Here is a 24,561-nt window from a genome sequence, read left to right on the forward strand (position 1 = left end):
TATTCTAAGTGCTTTCACAGTAATTATGTCATTGGAGTCTCACAATTACGTTGCCAGGTATACAAAGAAGGAAAACATTTTTACTAAAGTGAGTGGAGAGAAATGCTTAAATCTATCAAAGAAAGATGAAAACTGCAGCCTTCCCCATAAAACAGCTATTAACACTCCACTGTGGCCGGGCGCGGTGGCTCACGCCTATAATACCAGCACTTTGGGAGGCCCAGGAGGGCGGTTCATCTGAGGTTGGGAGTTTGAGACTAGCCTCACTAACATGGAGAAACCCTGTCTCTACTCAAAATACAATATTAGCTGGGCGTGGTGGCACATGCCTGTAATCCCAGCTACTTGGGGGGCTGAGGCAGGAGAATCACTTAAACCCGGGAGGCAGAGGTTGCAGTGAGCTGAGATCCTGCCATTGCACTCCAGCCTGGGCAACAAGAGTGAAACTCTGTCTCAAAAACAAAGCAAAACAAAACTAGAACAAAACAGAACAAAACAAAAAACAAAACAAAAGAAACCTCGTGTGTGTGTGTGTGTGTGTGTGTGTGTGTGTGTGTAAGATTTGAGGGCAAAATCCTGACATTCTCTAGTAATCAAGTCCAACCAATGAGAAAGTTTCAGGGTAAGAATGAAAATAGGTAGTAGGAATATTTTGGTAAATGAAGTGATGATTTGATTCTTACCAGGTCACTAAGAACTGTCAAAGATGTGGGGTCTTTCTGTGTCTTGCCCAGAGAATATTGACTGGGTCATTGGATGCCCTTGCAATTCAGGCTGCAAATTACAAGAATCATTTCTGCACCCCATTGACTCAACATTTCCCAGAATTTAGGAATGTCAGACAAATATTTCCTTCAGCCCCTTAGCATATCCTTCCTAAAGTCTTTTGTCCTTGAATGTGCCTCCCCCTAAATCACTTAACATTGTCTTTCCTAGTCGGGAGGGCCAAAGCTGCAGGCCCAAGGAGCCTGAGGTTCTCCCCTAAAGTTAGAATTTCCAAAGACACCTGTTAAAACATGAATCAAAGACATAAATTTAGGCTAGTTTCAATGTTCTGTGGAGTCTGTTCTACTAATGCTACTAATGTTATTGTCTGATGCTGGGCAAATAAATTTACTAATGGATCAATCATTCAGTATGTTATGTTCCAGATATTAGACTTTTCACATTTCTGATTGTACATAATACCTCTCTGCTTATAAAACAATCATGCAAGGTAGATATTATCATCTTCTTAAAAAAGATAGCTATAACAATAATAATAATATTATTATTTTAAAACAAATAAAACTAGAGAGAGGTTGAGTTCCTCCAGGCCAGTCTAGATGTGACTGTACAAATTCAAATTCAGGTCTACTTCACTTAAACCTTTCAACAGTCTCAAACTGTCTGCATTATACTAGATGCTAGAGATTGGTAAAATGTGGGCTGCTTGGAGCAGATTAGCTGGAAGTCCCTATTTTCTTCTAATGTTTCATGGTGACATGATTTAGGGCTCTGCAGATGCAGTGTTTTCCTATTTCTTTAAAACTGTCTTTACTCAGTATAACCCTTTTGGTTCTTCATACTCTTTGCCGTTTATTATGCTAATTGCCTCTCCATTTTTTATTTTCTTTTTACTAATTCAAGTGACATTTCTTCAGAAACCTCATTCAATCCTAATGTTCTGATTTTGATGATTTCCAAATCTCTGCTCTTTTTTTTTTTTCAGGGACAATCAACGGATGAGCGAGTGAATACATTATTGAATAATGATTTCTTTATTTATATAATCCACTCCTCTTTACCCCAAGCCTTAATAAAGCCTCCTCTAGTGCCCATGTTCACAACTTTTACTGTAGAGTTTGCATACAGAAAAGATCAATGACTCCTTCAGATTAATTAAATTAATTGTTATTTTCAGTCAGTCTTATTTAAAGTTAGGTAAGGTCAATCCAGAAAATAGTCTCTTTGTCATTGGTAACATAAATCAGAATACAGGGTAAGTTCTGGACTCTCCATTTAACTTTCGGCAATCTGAGGATAAATCTTGCTGAAGTTAATGTGACATTTCCCTTTCTTCCAGCCTGGATTGATTTATCTGTTCTCCAGTGACTCACAAATGCGTTATCCTAGAACTCTCAGTTGTCTCCTAGTTGAAACGCAGGTCCTCTGTAACTCTGGGTATTTGTCTGATCTATTTCTCCTGGATGTGGTAGAAGGATCAAAATGCTAAGTTTGGTTCCATATTACAAGAAGCTGAACACTTAAAGATGTGACTATACAGTACCTCTTAGGACAAGTTGCCAAAAATTTGTGGCACTTTGTACAATCAAACTAAGTTTTCTCATCTCCAGATAATTGTCTTTTCATCCATTTTCATGTATTGTAAATATTACAGTGATATGAGAGGTCTGACATGAGGGATGAATTCTGTGTATTTAAATGAAAATTTTTGCTTTTGTTTTCTTTCTTTTCTATAAATACCCATTCTAGTAGACAGCTTGGATTACCATGTTTCTTAGTTCCCATGGACTCAGAAAGTTTAAAGTTAAATCTCTCAACTCTGGAAATTAGACCAGGTTTGGTTTTCTGCTATTATATCCAGGACATAAAAGAGTCAAACCTATTTAAAAATCATAACTCTTCCCAGAAGAAGGAGGAAAAATGTGGATGATTTCTAACTTATGTTTATTTTAATACTCTAAGAACGTTCCATGACTGTACGTTGTCTGTGGGAGTCAAAAGGAGTGATTCAACATGTTTGCTTTCCTCTACCTCCAAGTCAAGTGCTTTCCTTAAAGGCTCTTCTTATCCAAGAGAATATGAAGAACAATCTCATGGCGAAAGGCGACATCTCAAGCAAACATTCAGATCATCCCCAGGATGCTACCTGAGATGGGATCTTAAGATACCCTCACAGAGTTGCCCTACTTAGAGAAACCAAAGAGTATGAATCCCTTGGTCACAGAGTCTAGGTTTCTGAATAATGATCTGAATTGAGAAATCTCTGTGTTCAGGAACGTTGCCTCTTTCCTTACTCTCCCTCATCTAGGGGCATGTTCTTGCCATCTATGGAAGTCCAGGCCTCCTCACTCCTTTCCTGCTTCTGACACCTGCTTATCTCTCATCCCACTGATTCCTCCTTTTGGTGGTAGCTGACAGAGTGGGGAACTCAGACTCATTGAGCAGGCCCCTTCCCTTCTAAATAGTGCAGAAGGGATTGTGTCCAGGCTCCATGTTACTCACCCTGCTTGTTGTCAAAGCCTTCTTTACCTCTCCACATCCTGAAGGAGCCCAGGAAGGCTCTGGAACTGACGTCCCATCTTTACACCCTTGGCTAGACGCCCTGGTGAGATGCTGTTCCCCAGGGATCCCTGGGGCCCAGGCCACCCAGAAGATTCTCTGCTAACTTGTTCCTGGGCAATAGAAAATGACTGGGGTGTGTGTGTTGGGAAGGAGAGCTACATTTAAGCAAATGAGCTGTGGAGGAGACGAGAGAGCTAGAATCATCATGTCTCTCTCTGTGCTCAAGGTATAGTGTTTCCACTCTGCCACACCTGCATGAAGCTTCACTGGGCACTTCAATCACTTCCTTTACTATGCTCCTCAGTGACATCAGCTTTTCCATTTGGAGTCACAGAGACCACTTTGTAGCCTCTCTCAGTGACAGCCTTTTAGGTTGTCAGGGTCAGTGGTGTCTTCCCTCCACTCCATCTTAGCCCCCAGGGATGGACATCCAGGTGAAGCAGCCCCACTTTCTGTGTCTACTCCTCATGGACATTGTGGGAGCTCCATTTTCTTCAACAGAAGATATGAATCAAGCAATCTCAGGGCCTAGATGGGGAGAAAAGGGCCCTGAAACAGGGAGAGATGAATGTAGCCACCAGCTCTCTGTTTTTTTCTTTAGAGGGGCAGGGAGTCATTCAACCTAAGAATTTTTCCTTGCTGTCTTGCATATCCCAACAGGCCTCCCTTCATTCTTATAGTGTGACTGACCTAAATTGAAAATATGAAGAGGACCCATGGGCTGAACTGCAGAAACAAATTAAGTGAACATTTGTATTTTCATACATTGGTTTCTGAATCCTGTTTCAACTTCCTCACTTCCCAGATTTCTGCCGATGCCTCTGCCAGTTAGGAAAGTGCCTGCCTGAGCGGTCTCTTTGTGGGGATTGTGTAATGAAGTTGTTCCTATCCCACAGAACCTGGCAGAGGAGAATGATGTGTAATTAAAAATAAATTCCCTAATATTACACACTTAGGCAGTAGTGAGAGGCCAGAGGAAGGCCATTCCCGAGCAAGGAAGTGCCTTTTTGGATTAAGCGTTGCCCATTGGTTTTCCCCTGGTGTAGTGCTACTTTTGGAATATAGCTCCTGGCAGAGAATTGCTTGGAATGTTGTGTGCACTTAGTAAGAAGGTGTTAAATAAATGAATGAATACATTCCTGAAGCCCTCTTGTGGACAATCCCTCTGCCCAATAATGAAGGCATTCATTGTGAGTCAGGCTTCAGTGCTGCCCTTGAGGAATTAGAATATGAGGTCAAAGCAAAGTATAATGTAAATAGCATTTGACAAGCTCTCTAATGGAGGTGTGTACAAACTGCAAAGCATGTAGAGCAGAGAAGAGCAAGGAACAGGAAACAGAGGACAGAACCTTTTATCTCCTCCTGGAAGGACAAGGGTCTTCTAGATAGATGGAGAAAGTAGTGGAGTCCTAAAGCGGTAAGGAAAACTGACATACCCACTCCTGAGGGCCGTAGGATTATTGATGGGTATTGAGGACTGTAGGGGTATTGACGGGTCCATGCCTCTGCTGCCTATATTTGGATGCAATTGGGGGAGGAGTGCTAGACCCTGTACAGAGAGAAACTCATTTTGGAGCAGTTCCATAGGCCCTATGCTCCATTCTTTCTCTGTTATCATTCATGCATCTGTTGAAACTTTATTTGTGGTGAGCTTTTATGTGCCACGCCCAAGTTAGGCATTAGGCACACAGGTATAACTAAAACATAGTCCCTGGCCTCAAGGATTTCACAGTCTTATGTGCAATTATTTATAATTACAATATAGTGTGCTAAGAGCATGAGGGAAGCACAGGGTGTTCAGGGGTCACAGTTAAATCCCCTGACTTGGCAAACCCCCTGTTCCAGTCTCAATGGAAATCACATGCTAGTCAGGAAGAAATATAATTATTTCGCTTCCTCTGCATTCTAATTCTGCATTCTTAACACCTGCCAATCAGATTATCCTGTTTGTCTTGAGACTTCCCCCAGCATTCGGTAATTATCTAGTAATTACCCGAGAGACTGTCCCATCTTTCTTGAAATACAGGACGATGGAGGATTCTGGCATGAGGGATATATATACACACATACATAGATATGTAATTACATACATATACACATATAGTGTACGTATATATTAAACACGTATATACATACACACCCATATATTTCTATATACCCATAGGTATTTCCCCACTCACAACTTTTAGCCTTTATAAATTTCAAGTCTATGAAAAAGCTGAAAGAATAACATAATAAAAACTTGTACTTTCTTTTTTTTTGTTAGAACAACTCAGCGAAATAAAATTAAAATTCCTGTTTATTGTTGGACAACATTGTTTCACACATACATCAAACAGGCCAAAAAAAAAAAAAAATAAATAAACAGCAACTTCATAGACAAAAAAGGAAAAAAAAGAAACCTTTTATCTTTGGCCTTTTTAACCATCTCATACAAACCAACTACTTATAGTACAGCTAAGTACATACACAAAAAAGTTACTGGAATGCTCGGAATAAGATTGTTTTTCTGTTGTCATTTTTGCTTTTTTTACAAGGTTTTTTTTTCTCCTTTGAGATTATAATGAACATGGTCACACCACAAGTAAAGTCAGAAGTAGGACAGAAAGCTCCGAAGGCTGGTTTGGTCATCTGAGATCATTAAAAATGGCTGACCCTAACAATATGTACAAAAATATAAAATGTAAATAAAAAATACAAACAAATTTCCTTTTTAAAGTGCTTTTAAGAAAAAAAGCAGGGCCTTGGAAGTTTTGGTTCTTTTTTCCTCCCCTGTTGCAAATTCTCATGGTTTGGGTTGGGTGGTGGAGAGCGCGTGTCATCTGCAGGTGGCACTGCCCACGGTGGGCGGCGGGCCTCTCTACTTGAAGGTGACCACGTTTAGCTTCTGAGACGGGAAGTGGAGGGTGAATAGGTCACGGCGGCCTTTTTTTTTTAGTTTAACTTTTCCTTTTTTTCTGTCTAGTCATCCTCGTCGGTCTTCTGCTTCTTGGTATCGACATCGTCATCCTCATCATCTTCAGCTGCCCGCTTGCCCGTAGCTGACTCAGCTTCCTCATCTTCATCTCCATCCTCTTCCTCACCATCACCTTCTTCTTCCTCCTCCTCTTCCTCCCCACCTTCTTCCTCTTCTTCATCTACCTCATTGTCAGCCTCCTGCTCCCCATTCTCCTCATTAGCATTCCCGTTAGCAGGGGCGTCTCTTCTATTTTCCGCCACTTCCACAACTTCCTTCTCCTGTAAGTCCTTGCTGGTGATTTCGGAGCTGGTGTCTACGGCTGCGTCTGACGTGGGGCACGCCGGTGATCCGATGCAGGGGATTAAAAAGAAAGCGAGAGTTCAGGGACTCTGGCGATAAAGCTGCCGGAGTCCGCGGCGGGGGAGGAGGCGCGCGGCGGGGGCGGAGGCGGAGGCGGCGGCGGAGGCGGAGGCGGCGGCGAGCAAGGAGGCGGACCAGGAACAACGCAAAGATGGCTTTTCAGAGCAGCCAGTCAAACTTGTATTTTCATGACTGGATTGATAACATGTTTTTCACACAGTTTTTCTCCTTCTGTCTCTCTCTCTCCCTCCATCTCTACAGACACACATACCCGCCCACATCCATATACGTTTTTATTTTTACTCTCTCACTTGAATGTAATTTTAGACATTATAATCTTTCTCAATCAATATTTAATATGCACCTTCTAATAACAGATTCTCCTATATAACCACAATAATATTTCAAACCTAAGCAAATTATACTAAAGCTAATAATATTATCAATATATAATACATATTCAAAATTTCACAATTGTTTTAATAATGATGGGTTTCTGTTAGTAGTTGGTTGTTGTGTCCCTTTAATCTTTTAAAATTTAGATTGATTCTAAATATATATATGTGTGTGTATATGTTTGTGTGTGTATATATAATATATAATTATATATATTATGTATAACTATATATAATATATATTATATATATATAGAGAGAGAGAGCCCCCACCGATGGAGTCTCGCTCTGTCGCCCAGGCTGGAGTGCAGTGGCGTGATCTTGGCTCACTGCAGCCTCCACCTCCCGGGTTCCAGCAATTTTCCTGCCTCAGCCTCCTGAGTAGCTGGGATTTCAGGCATGTGCCACCACGCCTGGCTAATTTTTGTATTTTTAGTAGAGACGGGGTTTCACCATGTTGGCCAGGCTGGTCTCGTGATCCACCCTCCTCAGCCTCCCAAAGTGCTGGGATTACAGGCCTGATAAAGTTTTTATAACACTGCATTTTTAAAAGATTCTAGGACAGTTTGTGTGTGTGTATGTGTAATGTTCCCATATTCTAGATTTTTCTGATGATTTCCTCATGGCTAGATTTAGGCAAAATAGTTTTGGTAGGAATTCCATATATGTGACGTTGTTTTCTTATTGCTCACATTAGAAGGTACCTAAGTTCACAATATCTCATCATCGATTAAGCTAACTTTGCTCATGTGCTTAGGGTAGCAATTATCAATCTTATTTATTATAAAGATACATTCATTTTTCTTATTTATAATTAAGCTGCACAGTGATACATTGAGATTATGCAAATATTCTGTTTCCCAACATCCTTTAAACATTTGTTGATTTATCTTATGTTAACAACTACAACTGGTGTTTTTCAAAATCTATAAACTTTTGCATTTATACATGACATTACTCTGTAGAGAAGAGTTTTTGTTTTTCTTTTCTCTTTCTCTGTTTTGAGTATCACTATGGACACATACATTTAAATAAACCAATTTGTAGGCTGGGCGTGGTGTCTCACACCTCTAATTCCAGCACTTTGGGAGGCCGAGGCAGGCGGATCATGAGAGATCGAGACCATCCTGGCTAACACGGTGAGACCCCGTCTCTACTAAAAATACAAAAAATTAGCCAGGCGTGGTGGCATGCACCTGTAGTCCCAGCTACTCGGGAGGCTGAGGCAGGAGAAATGCTTGAACCTGGGAGGTGGAGGTTGCAGTGAGCCGAGATTGCGCCACTGCACTCCAGCCTGGGTGACAGAGCGAGACTCTGTCTCAAACCAAAAAAATAAAAAATTCAAAAAAAAAAACAATTTGTTTGCTGTATTGCTGTCAAAATTCTTAATAATTTTTAGTATTCCAGTTTTTATTTAACTTTTATTTCCGTTTTAGGGGTACATGCGCAGCTTTGTTATATAGGTAAATTGTGTGTCACAAGAATTTGGGGTACAGATTATTTCATCACCCAGGTAATAAGCACAGTACCTGACAGGTGGTTCTCTGGTCCTTACCCTCCTCCCACCCTCCATCCTCATGTACACCCCAGTGTCTGTTCTCTTCTTTGTGTCTATATATATTCGATGTTTAGCTTCCACTTACACGTAAGAACATTCAATATTTTGCTTAATGTTCCTGTGTTAGTTTGCTTAGGACAATGTCCTCCAGCTCCATCCATGCTGCTACAAAGAACATGATCTCATTCTTTTTTATGGCTGTGTAGTATTCCTTAGAGCATATGTACTACATTTTCTTTATCCAGTCTACCCTGTTGGGCATTTAGGTTGATTTCACGTCTTTAGTATTGTGAATAGTGCTGTGATGTAGTATTCCAATATTCAGTGTACCTTTGGCCACTGATAGCTCTTTCAAATAGGCTTCTGTTTCTTTTTTCTGTTACATGAGCTTACTGTCCTTGTTTTCTTTACTTTTAGGCACAGTCTATTCCAGTATCACCTAATGTTTTCCCTGCTCTATGCTTAGAATTAGCCATTTCTTCAAAGATTTCAGGTTATTTGTAGTGGGGAATATAATTAGAAATCAGTAAGTGGGTGCTAGCTCTGCTCACTGCTCCCAGTGTCATTGCCTATGGGCACTTTCAGTGGACAGGGATTGGAAATCTAGAGATACAATTAAAAATGCAACTACTAATTTTTTATTAGGATAACACAGACAAATTTATCATCTATTGTCGTTGTCTTAGACTGTAATAACAACCTCCTAAGTGGTTTTCTTGCCTTCTTTTTCTACTGCACTTTCACCTTCCTAATCCATAATACAGTAAATTCTGTGCAGCCTTCTGCAGTGCAATAGTCTTCAATAGCAGACTTTTAAGGAAAGAATGCAGGTTAGATGTCTCAATCAGGTCTGAAAGGTCCCAAGGTCTCTCCACTGCCAGTCATTTATTGCTTATCTCCTGTTGTTCTTCCAACACAGGCACATAGATTGTGCTGAAGTACATCTGACTACTTGCTTTTCCACAAGTACACCACATTATTCTAAATCTTTTAAAACGTATTCTTTTTTTCTTTATTAGTTGGCTCCCCACCCCCTGTTTGGCAACCCCCTATTTACCTTTCAGCTTCTTTCTTATCTGAATCCTTTCTTATTTCCTCTTGCAAGGCCAGTAAACTCTCTTCTGAGTTCCTATAACACTTTATGTGTGCCTATCACATTCTCATTACACATTACTATAATTGTGTGCATTTAAGGACCACTGTCCCCCAGTGAATGACAAAGGCAATATAGTTCACTTTTAACATTTTTAGTGATGAGCACAGATTCTTGCACAAGTAAACACTGAAGAAAATATCTGAGGTTAGTGAGTGTATAAAGGAATCAAGAATGTTCTTTACCTGTCAGTCTGAGGGCATCCAATTGCGTGTCATACTCTTCATAATGTCTGGGCAAGAGATTTGAGTAAGGGTTTTCTGGGCATAAGATATGACTGGCCATATTTTTCTTCCAGATCTTTAGGTTATTTTCTTATTTCATCAGCCTTGCCCCTTCCTTCTCAGTACCTTGAGCATGGCCTCCCTGATGGGCTTGGATTTCATACTGTAGATGATGGGGTTGAGCACAGGAGGTACCACCAGATACACATAGGCAACCAGGGCATGCACAATGTGGGGTAGGTACCTCCCAAAATGGTGGATCATAGACGCACCTGTGACTGAAATGTAGAAAACCAGGAGAGCTAAGATATGAGACACACAGGTGTTGAGGGCCCGGATGCGTTCCCTGGGAGAGGCCAGCCCCATCACTGTATAAAGAATCAGTATATAGGACAGGACAATAAGCAAGGAGTCTACACCCACTGTGGACAGAACCACATACAGCCCATAAAGGATGTTGACCTTGATGTCAGCACAGGCCCGTTTCATGACATCTGCATGGAAACAGAATGAATGAGACAAGAGGATTTTTCCAGGGCAGTAGTTCAATCGCTTCAGCAAGAAGGGAATGGGGAAGAGGGACACAGTGGCTCGAGCCACAGTGGCCAGCCCAATCCTGATGATGACATTATTGGTGAGGACAGCTGCCTAGCGCAGGGGGTTGGAGATGGCCACAAAGCTGTCAAAGGACATGGCCAGGAGCACTGAGGACTCTGCCACAGAGAAGGAGTGCAGGAAGAACATCTGGACCAGGCAGGCATTGAAGCCAATGAGCCGATAATCAAACCAGAGCACAGCCAAGGTGGTGGGCAGTGTGGACAAGGTGAGGCCTGCATCGGTGAGCGCCAGCATGGACAGGAAGTAGTACATGGGCTGGTGCAGGCTGGGGGTCCTCTTCACAGCCAGGAGGATCAGGCAGTTCCCAGTGAGGGCCACAGTGTACATGGAGGAGAAGGGAATGGCGAGCCAGCCATGAATGGCCTCCAGCCCTGGGATGCCAATCATGAGAAAAGCAGGTGATCGGAAGAAGGAGATGTTGACATAGGACTGGGAAGGGAGCATTCTAGGAGGCAGCCGAAGGCTCTGGAGAGATGTGAGCTCTTCAATCTGGGTAGAAAATAAACAGAAAATACAAAATTATTGGAAGAACACCACTTCTGATATCAGGTGCCATTGGTTCATGCACACTAGCAAATATGACAGATGTGAATCATATTTTAAAATGTACTTCCATCTAAATGAAAAGGGGGAATAACTGTAAATTAAGCTTATTGATGACAAAAGTTGAAGAGGCTCCCACTTTCCAAATAGAGCCAATTCAACATTAGTAAGAATGGAAGATGAAAAAGATGGAGAAACACATTGTGTGTGTTTGTGTGTGTGTGTGTGTGTGTGAGAGAGAGAGATGTACATATACATATACACAAACTCACAATTCATTGGTCAGTGATGCTATTAACTGGTACTCAGTATTCTGAAAACTTGTACATAATCTGCTTTGCTTCTACAAATTGTTGCATGGTTAAAACAAAAAAAATGGCAAAAAGTATCACAGCTAACAGGAAATAATAGAATTAGAGTACCTTTTCTTTACCTAGTGAAATAATGGAAAAAACCATCGAGGGTGAAAGTATCACAAAATACCAGAGGGAGCAGAGTAAGATGACCAAATATAAGGCTTCTCTAGTCATCCTCCATGCAGGAACACCAAATCTGACAACTATCTACACAAGAAGAGCACCTTCATGTGAACCAAAATTCAGGTGAGCAATCACAGTACCTGGTTTTAATGTCATATTGCTGAAGGGGGCATTGACCAGGGTAGAAAGACAGCCTTGAATTGCTGTCGCCACCCATACCCCACCCTCTGGCAGTGGACACATTGTGTGGAGAGAGAATCTGAGCATTTGGGGGATGTAGAACACGGTGGCTGTGAGACTGTGCTTTGAATTCAGAGCTGCCCTGTCATAGTAGAAAGCAGCACCAGGCAGAACTCAGCCACTGCCCACCCATAGAGGAAGGATTTAGATCAGCTCTAGCAAGAGAGGAATCACACATTCCAGCAGTCAGAACTTGAGTTTTGGCAAGCCTCACTACCCTGAGCTAAAGTGCTCTGGGGTCCTCAATAAACTTGAAAGAAAGTCTAGGACACAAGGACAGCAACTCCTAGGCAAGTTCTAGTGTTGTAATGGGCTCAGAGCCAGTGGAAGTGGGTGGGAATATGACCTAGTGAAACAACAGTTGGGGCAGCTAAGGGAATGCTTGTGCTACCCCCCTCCCAATCCCAGCCAGTGCAGCTCACAGCAACAAAAGTGACTCCTTCCTTCTGCTTGAGAAGAGGATAAGGGAGAGTAAGAGGACTTTGCCTTTCATCTTGGATACCAGCTCAGCCACAGTAGGATAGGGCACCAGATAGAGTTGTGAGGCCCCCTGTCCAGGCCCTAGCTCCTGGACAACATTTCTAGACACACTCTGGGACAGAAGGGAACCTACTGCCCTGCAGGGAATGGCCCAGTCCTGGCAGGATTTATCACCTGCTGACTAAAGATCTCATGGGCCCTGAATAACCAGCAGCAATACCTAAGTAGTATGTCCTGGGCCTTGGGTGAGACTCTGAGACATGCTGGCTTCAGGTGAGACCCAGAACATTCCCAGCTCAACCGCATTAAAAAGTAGACAAAGGACATGGACACTTTTCAAAATAAGACATACATGTGACCAACAAGCATATGAAGTAAAGTGCAATATCACTAATAATTAGAGTAATGCAAATCAAAACCACGATGAGATACCATCTCACACCAGTCAGAATGACTATTAATAAAAAGCCAAAATATAAAAGATGCTGATGAGATGGCAGAGAAAAGGGAACACTTATACACTGTTGGTGGAAGGGTAAATTAGTTGAACCATTGTGGAAAGCAGTGTGGCAAATCTTTAAAAAAACTAAAAAAAGAACTGCCATTTGACCCAGCAATCCCACTACTGGGTATACGCCCAAAGGAATATAAATCATTCTCCCATAAAGACACATGTATGCATATGTTCATTGCAGCACTAATAACAATAGCAAACACATGGAATCAACCTAAATGTCCATGAACAGTACAGTGGATAAAGAAAATGTAGTACATATATAGCATGGAATACTATGCAGCCATAAAAACGAATGAAATAATATACTTTGTGGGAACATGGGTGGACTTGGAGGCCATTATTCTTAGCAAACCATTGCAAGAACAGAAAACCAGATACTGCATTTTCTCATTTATAAGTGGGAGCTAAACAATGAGGACACATGGACTGAAAGAGGGGAAATACAGACACTAGGCCCTACTTGAGAGTAGAGGGTGGCAAGAGAGAGAGGTTCAGAAAAATTAAACATAACAACAATAATTATTGGATACTATGTTTAGTACCTGGATGAGGAAACAATCTGTACACCAAACCCCTCAAGTCATGAGTTTACCTATATAACAAACCTTACCTATATAGCAAACATGTATCCCTGAACCTAAAATAAAAGTTAAAATATTAAAAAAACCTCATGTACCCCATAAATATATCACCTACAATGTACCCACAAAAATTAAAAATTGAAGAAAAAAAACCAAAATGAAATTAGAGAACACTGTATATTTTACCAAAATAACAAATTTGGGTCATATCCCACTGTGAGTTTACAGAAAATAGTCAAGACAGCAGTCAAGCAGGCATGTTAAGATACCAAAAAAGAAAGTCAGAAATATTCATATTAAAATAAACAGACTTGACAAAACATTCCAGCTTATTCCATAAATAAATTCCAAGAAAACAAAAAGGAAGAGGAAAAATGTAAGAACTGAAATTTCAATAACGTTGCAGGACACAAAATCAACATATGAATATCAATAGCATTTCTATATGCTGTCAGCAATTAATCTAAAAAAGAAATCAAGAAAGCAATTCCATTTATAATAGCTACAAAAAATAAAATACCTTATGATAAATTTATCAAGTGAAAGATCTCTACATGGAAAACCATGACACACCCATGAAAGAAATCGAAGAAGACACACACACGGAAAGATATCCTATGCTTGTGTATTGGAAGAATTAATATTGTTAAAATGTCTTACTACCCAAAGCAATCTACAGATAATGCAACCCCTATCAAAATATCAATGACATTCTTCACAAAAATAGTAAAACACAATTCTAAAATTTGGATGGACTCACAATAAACCCTGAATAGCTAAAATAATCCTGAGCAAAACAAAAAAACAAAACCAAAACTGGAGGCATGACACTGCCTAACTTCAAATTATGCCTCAAATCTATAGTAGCTAAAACAACATGGTACTGTGTCCGGAATTGGTGGGTTCTTGGTCTCACTGACTTCAAGAATGAAGCCGCGGACCCTCGCGGTTAGTGTTACAGCTCTTAAGGTGGCGCATCTGGAGTTTGTTCCTTCTGATGTTCAGATGTGTTCGGAGTTTCTTCCTTCTGGTGGGTGCATGGTCTCGCTGGCTCAGGAGTGAAGCTGCACACCTTCGCGGTGAGTGTTACAGCTCTTAAGGTAGCGCGTCTGGAGTTGTTTGTTCCTCCCGGTGGGCTCCTGGCCTCGCTGGGCTCAGGAGTGAAGCTGCAGATCTTCACGGTGAGTGTTACAGCTCATAAAAGCAGCGTGAACCCAAAAAGTGAGCAGTAGCAAGATTTATTGCAAAGAGCAAAAGAACAAAGCTTCCATGGTGTGGAAGGGGACCCCAGCGGGTTGCCTCTGCTGGCTCTGGCAGCCTGCTTTTATTCTGTTATCTGGCCCCACCCACATCCTGCTGATTGGTAGAGCCGAGTGGCCTGTTTTGACAGGGTGCTGATTGGTACGTTTAACAATCCCTGAGCTAGTTACAAAGGCTCTCCACATCCCCATCAGATTAGTTAGATACAGAGTTTCGACACACAGGTTCTCCAAGGCCCACCCAGAGCAGCTAGATACAGGGTGTTGATTGGTGCATTCACAAACCTTGAGCTAAACACAGGGTGCTGATTGGTGTGTTTACAAACCTTGAGCTAGATACAGTGCCGATTGGTGTATTTACAATCCCCGAGCTAGGCATAAAGCTTCTCCAAGGCCCCACCAGAGCAGCTAGATACAGTGTTGATTGGTGCATCCACAAACCTTGAGCTAAACATAGGGTGCTGATTGGTGTGTTTACAAACCTTGAGCTAGATACAGAGTGCCGATTGGTGTATTTACAATCCCTGAGCTAGACATAAAGGTTCTCCAAGGCCCCACCAGAGCAGCTAGATACAGAGTGTCCACTGGTGCACTCACAAACCTTGAGCTAAACACAGGGTGCTGATTGGTGTGTTTACAAACCTTCAGCTAGATACAGAGTGCCGATTGGTGTATTTACAATCCCTGAACTAGACATAAAGGTCCTCCAAGGCCCCACCAGACTCAGGAGCCCAGCTGGCTTCACCCAGTGAATCCCACACGGGGGCTGCAGGTGGAGTTGCCTGCCAGTCCCAGTGCCGTGCACCCACACTCCTCAGCCCTTGGGTGGTGGATGGGACTGGGCGCCGTGAAGCAGGGGGCGGCGCTCATCGGGGAGTCTCGGGCTGCACAGGAACCCACGGAGTGGGTGGGAGGCTCAGGCATGGCGGGCTGCAGGTCCCGAGCCCTGCCCAGCGGGAAGGCAGCTAATGCTCGGTGAGAAATCGAGCGCAGTGCTGGTGGGCTGGCACTGCTGGGGGACCCAGTACACCCTCCGCAGCCACTGGCCCGGGTGCTAAGTCCCTCATTGCCCGGGGCCAGCAGGGCTGGCCGACTGCTCCGAGTGCGGAGCCCGCCAAGCCCACGCCCACCCAGAACTCCAGCTGGCCCACAAGCCCGATTCCTGCTCGCGCGTCTCCCTCCACACCTCCCTGCAAGCTGAGGGAGTGGGCTCCAGCCTTGGCCAGCCCAGAAGGGGGCTCCCACAGGGTAGTGGTGGGCTGAAGTGCTCCTCAAGTGCCGCCAAAGTGGGAGCCCAGGCAGAGGAGGTGCCGAGAGCAAGCGAGGGCTCTGAGGACTGCCAGCATGCTGTCACCTCTCAGTACTATCATCAAAACAGACACACAGACCAATGGAACAGAATAGAGAACTCAGAAATAAATACACACATTTACAACCAACTTATTTTTCACAAAGATGCCAATAACATACATTGTGAAAAGGACAATCTCTTTAATAAATGGTGCTGAAAAAACTGGATATCCATATGCAGAAAAATGCAACTAGATCCTTATTTTTTACTATATACAAAAATCAATTCAAGATAGATTAAAAGCATAAACGTAAGACCTGAAACTATGAAACTACTAGGAGAAAACATTGGGGAAATGCTGCAGAACACTGGCCTGAGCAAAGGTTTTTCTGGGTAAGACATCAAAAGTACAACAAAGGCAGAAATAAGACAAATTGAATTACATAAAGCTAAGAAGCTTTTATACAGTAAAGGAAACAATTGACAAAGCAAAGAGGCAACCTACATACTGGGAAAAGATTTTTGCAAACTATCCCACAAGGTATTAATAACCAGAATATATAAGGAACTCAAACAATTCAATAGCGAAAAACAAATAATCTGATTAAAAAGTGGGCAAAAGACCTGAATAGACATTTAACAAAAGACAATATACAAATTGCCCGAAGATGTATGAAAAAGGGTCAACATCGCTAATCATTAGGGGAATGAAAATCAACTGACAATGAGATGCCACCTCACCCCAGTTAAAATGGCTTTTATTAAAATGAAAAAACAAAGTAACAGATGCTGGCGAAGATGAGGAGAATGGGGAATGCACTTACACTGTTGGTGAGAATATAAATTAGTACAGCCACTATGGAAAAGAGTATGGAGGTTCCTCAAAAAACTAACAATAGAACTACCTTATGATCCAGCAGTCTCACTGCTGGGTACATACCCAGAAGAAAGAACAGTAGTATGTCAAACGGTTATCGGCACTCCCATGTTTGTTGCAGCCTTATTCACAATAGCCAAGATATAGAGTCAACATAAGTGTCCATCAATGGATGAATGGATAAAGAAAATGTGGTACCTATACACAATGGGGTATTATTCAGTCATTAAAAAGAATGAAATCCTGTTATTTGCAACATCATGGCTGGAAATGGAGGCCATTATGTTAAGTGTGATAAGCCAGGCACAGAATGGAAAATATCACATGTGCTCACTCCTATGTGAGAACAAAAAAATTGGATCTCATGAAGGCAGAGGGTTAGAATGCTGGTTACCAAAGGCTGGGAAGTACAAAGAGGAGGGGGACATGAGAGATTGGTTAGTGGGTACAAAAATACAGTTAGGTAGATTGAATAAGTTCTGCTATAATATTCGATAGTACAATAGGGAGACTATTAATACTATTAAATTACTATTAACAATAATTTATTGTGTATTTCAAAGTTACTAGAGGAAAATAATTGGAATGTTCCAAATAGAAAGAAAAGATAAATGTTTAAGATGCATAACACAATTACACTGATTTGATCATTATACATTGTGTACATGTATGAAAATATCACATGTACTTCTAATATATGTACTGCTATTTTATACACACACACACACACACGCGACTTGACTCTTATCAACCAAAAGAAATGGGTGGACCTTGTTAGTATCTTGTTTTGAGCAAATCAAATGTAAAACATGAGCAAACTAACAAACAGAAACATTTTTACAGGGTAATAGTGAATTGCAATAAATGTGGATGTGAGCTGATGATTGTTGTAGCTGCATATGAGTATACAGAGATCCACTTTATTCTTTCTTTAATTTTGGGTATTTTTGATTTTTTATAACAAAATATTAAGAAAATAGTTTTCTTTTGTAACAAGTGACAACATTAATGAAAATAGCTTTCTAGTTAAACCTGGTAAATCATACAAAACCTTTATCTCTCTACTGTCTCCAAATTCCCATTTAAGTGACAGTAAAAATAAAAAGATATTAACTCACAATGACAAAAGAACTGGATAGGATATAAGAGATGCAAATATTATGGTCTATGGGTAAATCAGAAAGAGTGGTAGGAAACTGATAGAAATAAAAGATTAAGTTCTTATAGAAAGGTTGCATCACAGATCCACTGCAAAATGACTAGGGAGTTACAGCTGATAAAAGCAACAGTGAGGAGAGGAATTGAGAACAGGATGATTTTATGAGGAGCAACTGTGAGATTCCCTTCTCCTGGATATATCTTCCACCGTGGTAGAAGTCAGATTACTTTCCGAAAAAATTCTGCCAGGAAGGCTCTGGATCCAGAAATACTTGAAAGAAATGAAAACTGGACAACATTTAAAACAAGGGATATGAGGAATGGCAAGACTGCCCAGCTCTCCTTTTCTCACTTGATTCATTGAGTTCTGGTAATCGGGTTTATTCTGCATCACTTGATGGTCACCTTGGGCACCCACCCAGCAGGAAAAGCCTGTGGAGAAATGCCAGTCCAGATAAGGACAGCTGAGATGCGGAAGCAGTGCTCAGATGACCTCAGGATACCAAACAGGAAAAGAACTGGATACATTGTCACATCCACTCCTTTTTTGAGAAATTATAAGGAGCATAGTCTTGGAAATATGGTCTTGGATTCCAGTTCATCTCAGAGCTATCAACTTCAGGACCTTAGGAAACCAGCCTCTTCCAGCCCATCTTCTTCAAGTGGGGGTAGGACTACGGTCTCTCATCGTGCCAGACTGAGTATTTCTCCTTTTTACGCTTTGCATCCAACTCCATCCCACTGATGTAACTCCATCTGAGGCTGAGGTGCTGGAAGCCACCCATATGAGAATTAGAGAAGCGGATGTATTGGGGCGCAGATTACTCACCCTAGCTGTGGTCCCAAGCTGTCCTCCCACTCCTATCCTGCAGGAGCCCAGAATGCCTGTGGCAGAGCGACTGAGTTTTATCTCATTACACAGAGACACCTTGGCAGAAGTGCCTATCTCCGGGGAAGGCGGGCTTGGGTCACAGAGGAAACAGTCACTCCACCCAGGTCCCTGGAGAATGGGAAAGTTGGGGCTGGCTTTGGAACCAGGAACAGACAGGTGCTTGGAGAAACTAACCCATAAGAAGGAAAGAGAGACCAGAATCATAGATTCTACAATGTCCCACAAAATTTAAATTATCCTCAGAAACTATCGACTTCCACAGCTCATCTGAATTTGAAATCTTTCCAGGATGATACTGCTGAAGCCTCCTCTGGGCCAGGACACAGGATGCATCCTACAGGAGCTCATAGTCTTTGTAGAGGGGCGGGATATGGAGTGATGTGGTTGAGAGCCCAGCGGTGGCCCAACCCAGCCTGAGGGAGTCAGGGAAGGCTTCCTGGAGGAGGTGGAAAGAAAATAGACTTCTGACAGGCCCCCAAACCCTGTGCGAAGCCCTCAGCTCTCATTCCTGGAAGGGTACCAGGACTGTGGGCTTCAAGCCCCAGGCTTGGAGTGTGGTACAGATTCTGCCCATATTCCTAGTCTAGGACTGACCTGCTGAATCAAGCAGACTCAAAAGGAGAGAACTTGGACAGTGGAAAGAACATGAACTTCAGAGGCATCAGACCTGGGTTTGAGGCTCCCTCTTGAACTTTTCTTACTCCTGAGAGAGTTTCCATCGTAGCTCTGGCCTCAGCTCTTTCCTAAATCAATTTGGACTATGGTTATTCACCTGCACCTTCTTTCTATGGACACATTTGACTCTTTCTTGTCTTTTATTTTGCCTGCACCCTGTCATGCTGAACTGGGCTCAGGCTGTCTCTCTACCTTTCTCCTCCTGAGGTGATAAGTAAACTTAGAAAAAAAATCACACACTCTTGAAAATTTATATCAAGACAAATTTGTGGCCTTTAACCCGAGCTGAGACCTTAGCACCGCTTCACAGTTATTTTCTTTCTGTTTTTAAATTGTCACAATTTTTCTCAAGCTCTTTACCCAACCTGCCGCCACTCCTCTCATGAGTTAATCTGGTATTGCCCATCAAGTGGGCCTTCCCTTAGCTTCTTGCCCAATGCATCTGCTATCTGAACTGTTTCCATTTTATATACATCCTCTGCCAGAGAGACCATTCTTTTTTTTTGAGACAGATTCTCACTCTGTTGCCTAGGCTGGAGTGCAATGGCATGATCTCAGCTCACTGCAATGTCCGCTTCCTGGGTTCAAGAGATTCTCATGTCTCAGCCTCCCAAGTAGCTGGGATTACAGTTGTGCATCACCATGCCTGGCTAAGTTTTGTGTTTTTAGTAGAGACAGGGTTTCACCATGTTGGCCAGGCCGGTCTTGAACTCCTGACCTCAAATTATTCACCTGCCTCAGCCTCCCAAAGTGCTGAGATTACAGGTGTGCAGAGAGACCATTCTAAGGAACATGTTGTTTCATGTCAGCTCCCTCTCCACACTTTTAACTACTTCTTTGCTGGCTGCCCATAACTTACAGCAAAAACAATTCTGAATGCCATTTCGTGGATGGCACCTAAGACTCTTTAATGTTTTTTATTTTATTTTATTTTATTTTTATATAAAGCTTTTACAGATGGTTGTGGATTCTCATGCAATTCTAAGAGATAATTCAGAGAAATGCTGTGTATATTTTACCCAGTTCCCCCAGTGGGGTGACAGCTTACAAAACAACAGTGCAATATCAAAATAAGGATTTCGAAGGTACAGAAGGAATGTACAACAATATTATAAGGACCATACATGGAAAGCCCATGGCTAATATACTCGATGACAATAAGCTAAAAGATTTTCCTCTAAGGTTAGGAATAAGACAAGAACTATCACCATGTTTATTCAATATGTACCATTCTGAATGTATACTGGAAGTCTAAGAGCAATTAGGTAAGAAAAAGAAAAGACATCCAAATCCAAAAGAAAGAAGTAAAATTATATCTGTTTGCAGATGACATGACTTAATATATAGAAAACCATAAAGACCCCAACTAAAAACTGTTAGAACTAATAAACAAATTCAGTAAAGTTGTGAGATTTGGTAAAATCAACATAAAAATTGGTTGCATCTCTATACATTATGAATGAACTACCCCCAAAAAGAAAACAATTGCACTTACAATAACATCAACAAAAAATAAAATACTCAGAAATAAATTTAACCATGGAAGTGAAATACCTGTTACTCAAAAAAAACTACAAAAAGAAATTGATAAAATAAATCGAAGATGGCACAAATAAATGGAGAAATATCCAGTTTCATAGAAGACTTAATGCATTGAGTATTGTTAAAGTTTCCATACTATACAAAGTGATCTATAGACTCAGTGAAATTTCTATCAAAATTTCAATGACATTCTTCACAGAAATAGAACAATCTTGAAATTCCTTGGCATTAAAAACAAACAATCAAACAAACAAATAAACAAAAACCCTACTAGCCACAGCAATCTTGAGCAAAAAGAATAAAGTGGGAGGCATGACACAACACTATGGTAATTAAAACAGCATAGTTCTTGCATAAAAACTAATATATAAACTGATATATAAACCAATGGAACAGAGTAGAAAGCCCAGAAATAAATCCACACATTTATGGCCAGTTGACACTCAACGAAGGTACAAGAACACATGATGGAGAAAGGAGAGTCTCTTCAACAAATGGTTTTGGGAAAACTGGCTATCCATATACAAAAGATGAAATTGGACCCTTATCGTACTCCGTATACCAAAACCAACTCAAAATAGATTAAAAACTTAAATTTAAGATCTGAAACTAAACTACCAAAAGAAAACTTAATGAAAAAGTTTCTAGACGTTGATCTGCATAATAAATTTTTGGATATGAACCCAGAACATAGACAACAAAAGTAAAAAATAGACAAATGGGATTACATAAAATTGAAAAGCTTGTGCACAGAAACAATCAATTGAGTGAAGAGACAACCCATGTAATAGGAGAAAATGCAAACCATACATCTTGTGAGGGGCTACTATCCAAAATATATAGAAAATACAATTTAGTGTCAAAAACCAAATAATCCAATTAAAAAGTAAGCAAAGAACCTGAATAGTTTCTTCTCAAAAGAAGACACACAAATGGCTAAAAGGTATTTGAAAAGATGTTTATCGTCAATAATCGTTAGTGAAATGCAAATCGAAACCACATTATCAGCTCGTATTTGTTAGAATGGTTATTATCAAAAATGAAAAAAAATGGTAAGTGTTGGTGAGGAAAGGGGGACCCTTGTATACTATTGGTCAAAATGTAAATCAATATAGTCATTATGGAAAATAATACGGAGGTTCCTCAAAAAATAAAACTAGAACTACCATAAGATCCAGCAATCCCTTTTCTGGATATATATCCCAAAAAATGAAATTAGTATCTCAAAGAGATATCTGTATGCCCATGTTCTTTGCAATATTATTCACAAATGCCAAGATATGGAATTAACCCAAATCCCCATCAACAGATAAAGGGAAAATGAAAAGGTGATGCACACACACACGTACACACACACACACACACACGCACAAGCACACACTACTCAGCCTTAATAAAGAAGGAAACCCTGTCATTTGCAACAACATGGATGAACCTGGAGGACATTATGTTGAGTAAAATAAGTCAGGCACCGAAAGACAAGTACTACATGATCTCACTTATAAGTGGAATCTAAAAAAGTCAAACTCATGGAAGCAGAGAGTAGAACGATGGTTTCCAATGATTGGGGCTGCTGGGTGGGAAAAATGGAGAGGTGTTTAAAGGGTACAAAATTTCAGTTATGTGGGATGAATAAAATCTGATCTAATGTACAGCATGGTGACTACAATTAATTATATCCGACTGTATACTTTAAATTTGCAAAGAGATCTTGAAAGTTCTCAACACACACAGACACACAAGGGAACTATGTGAGGTGATTAGCATGTTAATTAGCTTGATTGTGGTAATCACTTCACAATGTATACATATATCAAAACATTATGTTGTTAGGGTAAACGTGGACATAAAGATGGCAACAATAGACACTGGAGACTACTAGAGGAGTGAGGGTGGGAAGGGGGTGTGGGCTGAGAAACTACCCACTGGATACTATCCTCGCTATCTGGGTGATGGGATCGTGCATACACCAAAACCCAGCCAGATGCATTTTTCCCATGTAACAAATGTGCACGTGTACCCTCTGAATCTAAAATAAAAGTTGAAACAAAAACAAAAATAAAATCACCATACTGTATGCTGTAAACATATACAATTTTTATTTGTCAATTATACCTCAATAAATCTGGAAAAAATAAAGTCACTTGCAAAATAAAACAGTAAGAATATTAACATTGATACAGTCAAGGCATTGAACATTCCCACCACCACAAGGATTCCTCATGTTGCCCTTTTGCATTTATGCTCACTTTCCTCCTTTGCCATCCCCTTCTTAATCCCTGAAAACCACAAATGTTTTCTATAGCGCTATAACTTTGTTATTTTGAGACATTATATATTCTAGATACTAGTCCTTTGTTGTATCCTTGGTTTGGGAATACATTCTCCCACTCTCTGGGTCCTCTTTTCATCCTCTTAGCAGGAATTTTGACAGAGCAATAATTTTTAACTTTAATAGAGTCTAATTTATCATTTTTTCTTGTATAATGATAACTTCGTGGAACTCACTTAGTTTTAGGGGTTTTTTAAAAAATAGATTATTTGAATATTTTTCTATGTATGTAATATTAGGTATATAATATAATGTACAAATAGGGATATTTTATTTCTTTATTTTTGTCTGTATGCCTTTTACTTTTTTTCCTGCTTTATTGCGTTGACTATGGACTATGTTGGATAAGAATGACGACAGTCGACATTTTTTCTTTGTTCCCACGTTTAGAGGGAAGACATTCAGTCATTCACCATTAACTATAACATTAACTATAGGTTTTTGTAGATGCTCATCTTCAAGTTGAGGAATTTCTCCTCTGTTCTTATTTTTCTGAGTTTTCATCATAAATGTTTGTTGAATTTTTATCAAATGCATTTTCTGTATCAATTTATATCATCATGTGAAATGTATTTTTAATGCTGTTAATATGGCAGATTACTTGATTTTTGAATATTGAACAAGACTGGCCCTCCTGAAAACAAAACATGCTTGGTTATAATTTTAAAAAGTACACATAACATAAACTTTACCACCTTAACCCTTTTTTTTTTTTTTTTTTTTTTTTAAGAGATGGAGTCTTGCTCTGTTGCCCAGGCTGGAGTGCAATGGCGCGATCTCCGCTCACTGCAACCTCCGCCTCCTGGGTTCAAGCGATTCTCCTGCCTCAGCCTCCCGAGTAGCTGAGATTACAGGCACACGTCACTATGCCTGGCTAATTTTTTGTAGTTTTAGTAGAGACGAGGTTTCACTGTATTGGCCAGGCTGGTCTCGAACTCCTGATCTTGTGATCCACCTGCCTTGGCCTCCCAAAGTGCTGAGATTACAGGCGTGAGCCACCATGCCTGGCCCAACCATTTTTAAGTGTACAATTCAGTAGTGTTAAGCATATTTACATTGTTGTACAACTAATGTCCAGAACATTTTCATCTTGTGAAACTGAAATTCTATACCCATTAAACAAACAATTTCCCGTTTGCC

General features: G+C 40.8%; 1 protein-coding gene and 1 pseudogene across 1 annotated transcript; both read right to left on the reverse strand.

Moving 5' to 3' along the window:
• Positions 1-6,198: 6,198 nt before the first annotated feature.
• On the reverse strand, positions 6,199-6,627 carry LOC115933483 (prothymosin alpha-like; the record flags this gene model as incomplete). Its single annotated transcript, XM_031007672.3, has 1 exon — positions 6,199-6,627. A coding segment is annotated over one exon (378 nt), but the record flags the coding sequence as incomplete, so codon positions are not given.
• A 3,409-nt stretch (positions 6,628-10,036) lies between these two features.
• LOC101135947 (olfactory receptor 51G2-like) lies at positions 10,037-10,999 on the reverse strand (annotated as a pseudogene).
• Between the last annotated feature and the right edge of the window lie 13,562 nt (positions 11,000-24,561).

The sequence above is a fragment of the Gorilla gorilla genome, chromosome 9, assembly GCF_029281585.2.
Source record: "Gorilla gorilla gorilla isolate KB3781 chromosome 9, NHGRI_mGorGor1-v2.1_pri, whole genome shotgun sequence".
NCBI lineage: Eukaryota > Metazoa > Chordata > Mammalia > Primates > Hominidae > Gorilla > Gorilla gorilla.